Raw genomic sequence first — 9,498 nt, 5'->3', positions numbered from 1 at the left:
TAACCCCCCCAAAGGGTGGGGGGGGGGGGGAACAGCGGGAGTCCCCTCCACATCGGATGTCCACCAGCGCACGCGTTGCTATGCGATGGTGAAACCGGGCGCGCGCGCGCGCCTCAAGGTAAAAATGAACTCTGCAGTGCAGAAGCTTTATACCGTGGGATGTGTCAACAGTCCTTTGAACGTACGCAAGATCGAGCACCCATAAGACTCTTTTCTGCGAATGTCCACTTCATCCAGCTTGGCGTATACACTTGAATATGTGTCTATACTGAACGCCGCCAGGTACAGTATGAGAGACGTAGGCTGTGGGATTTCAAAATCTGGAGAAAGCGTCACAATTCCTGGACAGGCAATGGCGTGTGGCTGCGGCAAACCAAGTCCTGCCGTACCACACCGGCAAAGGCCTCTGTTTCTTTCGCCTTCGACAGTGTCCAGCGAGGTGCGTTCCCCCACGGTCGCGGGGGCACTGTGCATTCCAGTGTAAATTTCGAGTGTGTTTCAGAAAGAGAGCCGAGTGGAGGACGCAACAGCACGAGAGCGTTGGAGAGTCTTTTGAACAGTACGGACAACGCGTCTGTTTCTGCCCCTCGGCCTTCAGCTCCAGTGCACAGCGCGATGGATCGCGCGCTCCGCACTTTGTGACGGGACAACTCAGCCACGATTTTACAGCTTGCGACCAAGGTGCTCGGACACTGCCGGCAGACTGACGAGTAGTGGGCACTGAGCAGACGAATCGGACAATGACTGTCATTGTAGCTCTCGAGAACGCGCAGTGACCGAGCAGATACCTTTTTCCTCTCCCACGAACGGTCTGAACGAGATGAGGACAGTTGACTATCCATGGTGAAAATTCCACGGGGAGGCAAATCGAATCCATGTGGGACTTGAACGAAGCTAAAAAGGGGCCAGGTCACTCAAGGCTATTTATAGTTTACTGGAAACCTATCTTCAAAGCTCCCGCTGTCGTGGTATCCAAAGAGGAGCGAAGCATTGGAGTAAAATCAGTATGCACTTCTACCTATTCCGGCACTGTCATGGAAATTCAGGCGGTCTCAAGCATCGTGTGAAACGGTAAAACGGTAGAAGTCGTGGTTTCCTTTCCACCTGAGGGAACCAGGAGAAAGTCCAGACGGAATCACGGTCCTGAATAGTCGAGAGTCCCTTACTGCCCAGCAACAGCCACCGCCGCCCTAACGACGCGTAAAAAAACAGTAGCAGTGCAAACATACAGATACGCGTCATGCAAATATGCAGTGGAGTGTGTGTTGCCGATCGTGTGGCATTATCCATGACTTCTTGTAGCGCGTTCTCTGGCCCCGAGGGCCCAGTCAACCATTGAAAGCTGTGGCGTTTTTCTGCAAAGGAACAAGGTGTCCTTGCGAGAAGCCGGATGCCGTCCCCGTGAAATCTACACGTGTTTGTGTATCCCCTGCACTTTCCGATCTGAAAAAAGGTAGAAGCGAGTGCTTAAACGTCAAGTTCCGTTCACATCTGGCCAGCACCAGCTGCGGCGAAACATCTGTCCACGGTTTCGAACATAAGTCTCCGCGTGAACTCCCTCCAAGAAGATCTTCCGAGTGGTCAGTCTCGTTCGCTGAACGCCACTTCGTCTGTGAACTATATACAAGGCACTTCTCGCGCTGGAACAAGAAAGGTTTGTGACTCCGGCGGTCCTTGCCGCTGGTTATCTGTTTTCACAGAGACAAGCAACGTGTGAAAAGGTTCTGGGCGAACGATCTGAAGCCCCAACTCCAACAGGTCACAATCTCTCTAGTGTTGCGGCTCTTCAACAGGCAAGAACGCCGGAAGGGGAAACGCTCCGATGATGCTTGCATCAAACGAAAATTATCCCCAGAGCTTCCGCGGCGTGGCTTGGTCGGCTGACCCCAGTCGCCCCCTGCATGCGCGGGAGCTGTGTGCATGCTGCCAGCTAGAGAAGTGTGAAGAAGACTTCTTTCTCGAACAAGGCTAGTTGTCAAAGGCTTCAAACCCAGGTTGCAGACCAGAAACCTGGTAGGCATATTGTTTCATTGCCTCTGCAAGCTCGTCTTCTCGCGCGCTCCCCTCTCTGCCGCGCGCAGTCCCCCGAGGGCGTGTGTCTTCCAGCGTCCACCGCCCAGTTGTCTTCATGGCATTTTTGGCGAGAACTGGCCGAGTGATCACGGACTGTTTTCCGGCATTGCCGATTTATTGGTCCGACTCTTAGAGACAAAAGGAACTTCTCAAAAAGTTCTTTTCTTGCAAGGTTTTACGGTGCAGAGGACCTCAGTTTTGGCGATCGCAGCGTTCCTGTCTGCTTTCGCTGTTTTTGCCGATGATTCCGGGCGAATGACCTGGAAGTGAGACCAAGGATGTTTCTCCTTATGTCTTCAAACACAATGCAGAACGAAGCAGCCTTTCCTCCTTGTTCCTCCAGGCTGTGTGGCCCTGACGCCTGAACCGGAACTGTCCATGCCGGTACCCTCTCGCCTTTCCACTCCGCGCGGCTGTACCCCCGCCCCCCCCTCTGGCCCTGACCTGCAAAATGGATCATTTGTACAGAGACAGTATCTACTTATCATGAAATACATGGTCTAGCTATCATCTTTATGTTCTTAATGCAGACTGTTGTTCTCTTCTCTGCTTTCCTACCACCAGCCGCAAACGTGTGGTCTTGAGAGAGACTGGCCTTGGTGCTTTCTCAATCTTTCGCTCCTTCGCGCTCAGGTAGAGACAAACCTCCTGGGAATTGGAAGCGTTTTTTACTTCATGACGTCAAAACAGGCAGCCGTCCCACGCACGAACTACGCTCCGCCTTCTGAAGGATAGTGGCTTCTCTTTCTTGAGTCCTGGAGATAAACAACCACGCCCTTCACCAAAGTTTTTGACCTGCAGAGGCCGTTCGAGAACCTCTTTCGGTCATTTCTCGCAAGAAACCATGGAGGCAGAGTCGGCATCTCTTACCTCCGCGGCACGGAGAGACGTGCATGCGTCCACGGCTCTCGGCGAGTCTACCAACAAATCTGGATATCCTTCTCGGGTGGTCTCGTTCTCAGCAGGTTCTACGACGAAAAACGGGGGAGCAAGCAGCGAGGACGGAGAAAGGAGTGGTTGTGTGGGAAGCCCGAGAGAAGCGTCGTCGGGTCCACTTGCGGAGGTTCTCGAGAAGGCAAAAACCGGGGCTCGCCGCATACTTCAGCGCCTGTGCACTTGTCAAGAAGAAGTAGACAAAGCCAGCATATGCGCCGCCAGGCTGCTGTCTGACGAGCCTGCTGACGCACAGTCTGTGTTCGAAGACGGGGAAAAGGAAACTTCGGTGGGCCAACCAGGGAAGTGGGAACAACAGGCCCTCCTTCACGAAGCCTTGCAAAGGCAAATCGATGGCCTAAGGTGAGACACATTTGCGTGGAGCGGAACTGCGGGCGTTCAGTCGCCTCTCTTGTCACTACCCCTCTTTGAGACGACTTTCCTGAGGCTGTTCCCCTAGCGGTCCTCTCGCTTTCTTCGCGAACACTTCTGGAAATCGATGCACGCGGGAAAACTCGGTTCCTCCAGAAGTTAATCCTTTTCCAAGGCACTGTCCGCCGCCTTCTGTACAGCGGCAGCGACTCTCGGCCTCCTACGAATCTTTGTCTCCTGCATATCCCTCCAGAGGATGCAGGCCTGCGTCTATCCGCATGTGCGTCTCCAAGTATTCTCTCTGTGGATAAATATATGGATGCGTCGATGTCTGTATAGACATGCATGCACGCGCACTACAGACTTCACCGGTGTCTCCAGCGGTGTATGCGCGCTGTGCTGTTGCAGGGGCTACGCGGAAGCTCTGGAGCAGTTGTCGTCGAGCCTGACAGCCACAGTGGCCAGAGCTACGGGGGTGTTTGCTTCCGTTCGCAAGGGCGCGCAGGCGGAAGACTCGCAGATTCTGGCGCTTGGCGCGATAGTCGCCGCCACGTGCGCTGCGTCTTCAATCGACGAAAGCGACTTGTCAGATAACGTAAGCCTGCTGATCGCGCGCGTCCCAGTTAGGAACCGAAATCGTTTGTCCGCGGAACCGAAGAGCTGAGAACCGTCGTCCTGCCCCTGCGTGTGTGGTCTAGCTGTAGCGAACCGAGACAGTGAAAACAGGAGAGGTATGCACGGCTCCATTATGCCGTCTCTCCACGCCCTCGATTCGCAACCGCCTCAAACAGAGAGCGGAAGGGGGGGGGCAAAGGAGTGGGGACCAAGGGAGCGACTCTGTGTGGACACCCCCGCGAGACTGGGGAAAGAGAAGAAGACCCACGACTGCTTCCTGTGGGACATCCCAGTGGTCACTGCGTTAAGGCAGGCCAGAAGTTCGAACAGGTTTGCATTCACAGATGCACGCAGACCAGAAGCCGCCCGGAGACTGTCCACCGTCAACACACGCGCCGACAGCACGGCGAAACCAGCACTGCGTCTCTGTTCGTGTCCCCCCGCCCTCGTCTCTTTTCCCTGGCTTGGTACTGTCGGGTTGTTGCCGTCTGTTGGTGATTCAGGCAGGACAACTCGCGGGCTGTAGTTTCGTCCAGTTGCTCGAGACTCTGACTGACTGCGAAGGTGAGCCTCCTGCCGGCCGCAGTTCCCGGTTTCTTCTGGCGGGCGCTGTGTGTGCTCTGCAGTCCTGCTCAACAACTCTCGACTCGTTCACGCGTTGTGCGCGTTTGGTGCGTGAAGCACGGCCTTGGCGCTTTTTTTGGACGCGTCCCAGATAGCTGTAAATGTTCCCCTCTCACCTGTAGACCGTCCCTCCTTTGGTTTTTCAGATGAGACCGCGCGCGCTCTCGGCGCAGCTTCCTCGAAGACCCGGACTGACGCAGCTGCCGTCGCTCTTGAAGATCGTTTTCAGTCGTTGAAGGAGCGTCTCGAAGACATTGAAGCACACGCGGAGAGGCGCGCCGACTTCGTCATTCGCTGGTACGGTCTAGGCGTCTTCCCTCGCTCTATCGCACGCCGTGGAGATTGTTCGCGGTTCGTGAGAGACCCCAGTGGTGGCCCTCTAGCTCATTGGATGCCTGTGTTGAAAGACGCCCAGTTGAGGCGTCCCGTCTTGGGAATCAAGAAGGCAGATGTTGCAGATCGCCCGGGGTGCGCCCGGCTGCTCCAGTGCGCTTGGTGTCGAGAGCGGATTCAGAGAAAAGCGGCAACGCGTCCGCTCTAAACCGGGGGCAGACCTAACACTTTTCTCTGTTTCGTGCAACCAACCGAGAGGCGGGCTGGCCGACAGAGCCGTGAGGGGGCTTTGAATGTTAGGTGCTTGTTTGTACCTTGCCGCCCTGTATATGCATGTTTTGACGGACCGAGTCGAGGATGGGTCGGGGTACCCATGCAGTCGCGAATGGTTGTTGCATTTCGTCGATGCAGCGCGCCCCTGAAAGGCGACAACAGTCGCAACGCGTTTTCCTGCGAGTGTGTGTGCTTTGCGTTTTCGCGCGAAAGGACGGGGCTCTTTGTCGACGGTGCCGCTGAGGTGGAGAAGAGCCTCGGCGAAGCAGCGCCCCTCGTGGCGCGTGGAATCGCCTGGGAGAAACACATCGATGCCCAGCTAGAAACGGGGCAGAAAGAGAAACGCGCGCTCGAACTCCGCCTCAACAAGGCGGGCCGAGATGCAGACCAGGTGAGGAACCGCGTCTCTCCAAACACGATCTTGTTTCCCCTCTTTTCCCCTCCACTGGTCACCTGCCGCGGGGGCGCCCCGCCGTCCTCGCTCGCTTGCGTGTGTGTCTCCGGGACAGTCGAAACACATTGCTGCAAACAGCTAGACAGGCCCCGCCTATCTCTACACACATACGCATCCATAGTTAGATAGATAGAGACAATAAGTGTGTAGGTAGCGTGGGGGGTGCTGACAGTGTGAAATGTGCAGGTGTAGCAGCGTTGCCCTTTGGAGTTTTTGCCGCGTTGGATTTCTAGGTGGCAAGTCGCTTGAATGAGAAGCGTCAGCAGTTCCTGCTGGCGATCGAAGACTGGACGACGGAACGTCTGGACCAGCTAACCAAGGAGGAACGCACGCAGCGACTGACGTTGAGGTATGTTCTGCGGGCGTCGCGAGAGACAGGCAAAGGGAGAGCCGAAGTTCCCGGGTCCTCACGGAGCTTCGGAAAAAGAGTTGCCAGGCGTCGCTTGTCGGGGCGTACACCAGGGGGGGCGTGTCTCTCTGGGGAGACAAAAGGCCAGAGGGTTCCTCAGGCGCCGGTCTCGAGGATCCGCTTCGTCTCCAGGGGAGCCTTGGAAGATGGCGAAGAGCACGCGAGGGTAAACGGCGAGAGCAGAGTGGAGAAAGGGAGCGGTCTGAGTCTCTCTCGTCCTGTCAAATCCTGAAGCGACGTTGAGGGGAGACAAGTGTCGCGCTGGCGATTTCGCTTGCGGGCTGTGCAGGATCGACGCTCTCGAGCGGCAGGTGCGCGGTCTCGCTGCTTTCTCTCCTCTCTTCATCGTGGAGCGAACGCCGAAATACGTCACGCTTCAGTACAAGGTAAGCCGGGCGTGGCGAGCCGTTGCTGGTGTCTTTCTCTCTTGTGGAGACCGCGGCGGGCAGAAGGCACGACGGAGGCGCGCGCCTAACGGGCGTAAAGGTTTTTGTGCTCGTGCAACGCACCCTGCCACGCTGCGTGTTGCACGTCTTCGTTGGACGGCGTGGGAGAGGACACGGAGGCCAGGCTGTCGCTGCGTTTTCTCTGAACGTGTGCAGCCTCTCGGGAGCAAGACGGACTACGAGATCTCGATCGAGGGCCTGGAGCTTTCTCTGGACGCTCAGGAGCCGCACGCGTACAAGATCTCTTCTTTCTTCAGCGTCCGAGTGACGCCGCAGCTCGTCTGGTTGGAGGAGCGGCTGCAGGCGGCGATCCGCGACTACTTCTCGACGGCCTGTACACTGGCGCACAGTGAATCCCTGCGGAGCGCAGCGCATGCGGAAGCCGGTCAGGGCGGGTTCTTCTCCGGCCTGGAGTTTGGAGGGGAGGCTCGGGGAGACAGCGGTGACGCTCGCCTGCGAACCGTCTACGAGTTTTCGCCCTACAACGTGGCGCAGCAGGAGCTCTTGAACTGTGCCAAGTCCGGCTTTTCTCGGAAAAGGACCAGAGAGGAAGGGGAGAGAGGACGGGGCGCCGAGACAGGGACGGGCCACGGGTGGAGCGACAGAGCCGGAGGGCGGCGAAGACTGCGCGGCGGCGAAGAGCGGAAGACACACCAAGTGAAGATCTTTGCCGAACACATTGCAGCGATCGTCTTGAAGGTAAGCGCGAAAGAAACGAGAGACGGCGGCGGAGAGAGCGTTCTGGCGACTGCGCCTGGCCCCCCCGCGGGACGCGTCCCTCGACACAGCGACGGCACAAAAACTCTTGGGGCCGGACGTGTTTGGTTTCTCGACCGTTTTTCCAAGACGCCCTAAGGGGCTCGCAAGCTCGGCTGGGCTCTAGTGACTGGCTGAACGCCAGACACCGTACACGAAGTTCCCGTCGTTCCTGTTTTTATGCAGCTGAACGGTCGCGTTGCGATAAACACGTTGACAAGTGAAACCGCCGGGCGAATTCGTGGCTGTGATGCGAAGGCTCCTTGCTGGGAAAAAGAATTGGAATCCCCAGTCCGGCGGATTAGGGCCTCCGGGCCGTGCTGCTGGGGATTGAACGCGTCGAAATCTTCAGACGCTTCGCCGTGCTTTCCCGTGTGCGTGTTGTGTAGACCTTGACGACAGCCTTCGCTGCGCGTCGAGCAGGAGAAAGCCCGCGGAAATATCCTCCCTACAACTTTGTAAAAAACGCGTGCAGAAGACGCAGCCTGGAGGACCGTACGGAGCTCGTGACAAGCGCATAGACGGAACGCCAAGGCACAGGATGTGCCACGCTTGCAAAGCAAAAGGCCTCAGCAGACCGGTCGGGGGGAAATCTGGCTCCCCTCCTTGCCTCGCCCTTGTGCGCGCCTCTGGCTTCCCGCTTGGGAGTCGGACGGGAGTTGTGAGTTTCAGCGTAGCGGAAACACCACAAGCGACGTTCTTCACGGCACATAATTCACATGGAGAAACTTGTCGGACTTGTCAAGATTAACACTGTAGTCTAGTCATAGAAGCCTCACGGAACGTCCGGATGTTTCATGGACACGACGTGTGTGTCAGTCTGCGTCAGCCTCAAATGGTGACGCTCTGCGAACGCTTTCACTAAAAAACGACCCGGCCGCCGAGAAAGCGCCGGCTGACTAAGCATCCTGCGTTCGCGCTTGAGATAGCGCCACACAGGCCTTTCCCTTCGGGAGTGAGAAGCCGCCTCAGCTGTCGGCAGCAGTGCGCGTAACTTGAGTTTCACCGCTGTAGCTTCTTGTGTCCAGAGTTGTTAAAGGAACCTCAGGACAGCATCTTCTGTGCTTCCTCTCGCAGACGCACGCCACGTCCCCCACCTAAACTCGCACATATATAGAGATTTGAGAGGTTGGGTGCTACGAAGGCAGGGCAATGCACTTGGAGCTGTGTGAATGGAGAAGCAGTTGGTCCGAGAACAGGTTTTTGTCACGCCGGCAACAATACGTGGATCCGTGCGCACGCCATGAAGCGTGTGAAACCGTTCACTTCTCCACAGTCTGTCGACGCATCTGAATGGACCAACTGCCAGGCGACGTGCGTGTCCTCGTCAGACCCTGAGGAAGAGCATGTGGCGTGGTTGAGTTGGATGCAGTAAATCCCAGGAGCTGCACTGTTCTGTCCACCACTGGCTGCAAGTGTCCATGCCCCAGGCTGGCCTCACCTTGGAAAAGATGCTGGATCCACTTTGAAGAAGGAGCTCCTGTCGAAAGGAACTAACGACTCCGGCCCAGCTTCCATGTTGATTCACCACCAACAGTGTTTCCTCGCCTGCGTATCCCAGCTGCGACAAAGTCTTCAGTCGGACTACGTCACCTCCAGCAGTGCTGGGTTTCTGATTCCCACGAGTTTGTGCGCGCGAAAGTGCCTCAGACTAGAGGACGATTTCCCTGCATCGATACTGCACACTAACTTGCAAGGACGGCTGCGCGTTCAATGAGCATGCGCCGAAAGACTATCTTGAGGAGTTGTGTGTTTGGAGAGCTACACAATGTCTTCCCAACGGCGTGCTACAGGTTCCCGCTGTTCTACTTGCAGTCAAGCTCCAGAGATGCATTGAAAAGCTCTATACCGCAATGCATGTCGTGAGGCCCCGCCTTCAAATCCCTTTCTGGTTACACATCCCAAGTGGGCGAGCGGACGAACCGCCAGTGGATTTGTGAGGATGTACATCAAGATCTTCTGGCCGATGCATCGGCTTCCAAAGACATTTGTGCATCCTGAAGCTGCAGAAGGACACGCACACGCCCCGTGTGACTGCGTAGTCTCTGGGGTAGTCGCGTTTGAAAGTGACCCGCACACAGTGGTTTCCGTGGAGTTCTCCTTCGCAAACACAACCGCTTCCGATGTGCCCCGGCACGACTCGTTACATTCGGTGTCGGTTTTCCCCCCCAACACTCCTTCTTCACACGTTTATCTATGAAGCTTGTAGC

The 9,498-nt window shown here is 56.6% G+C and overlaps 1 protein-coding gene across 1 annotated transcript; it reads left to right on the top strand.

Annotated features, from left to right (window-relative positions):
- Positions 1-2,917: 2,917 nt before the first annotated feature.
- On the top strand, positions 2,918-7,809 carry NCLIV_054780 (putative non-muscle myosin heavy chain; the record flags this gene model as incomplete). The annotated part of the gene is made up of 9 exons (XM_003885032.1): positions 2,918-3,369; positions 3,787-3,973; positions 4,497-4,557; positions 4,764-4,914; positions 5,437-5,614; positions 5,911-6,026; positions 6,376-6,472; positions 6,689-7,231; positions 7,678-7,809. 9 exons carry the CDS (start codon positions 2,918-2,920, stop codon positions 7,807-7,809), a joined length of 1,917 nt encoding a protein of 638 aa, XP_003885081.1.
- Positions 7,810-9,498: the final 1,689 nt, after the last annotated feature.

Source organism: Neospora caninum, chromosome XI (assembly GCF_000208865.1).
Source record: "Neospora caninum Liverpool complete genome, chromosome XI".
NCBI lineage: Eukaryota > Apicomplexa > Conoidasida > Eucoccidiorida > Sarcocystidae > Neospora > Neospora caninum.
The sequence above is the reverse complement of the archived record's forward strand: the minus strand, read 5'-3'. Positions and strand labels throughout refer to the sequence as shown.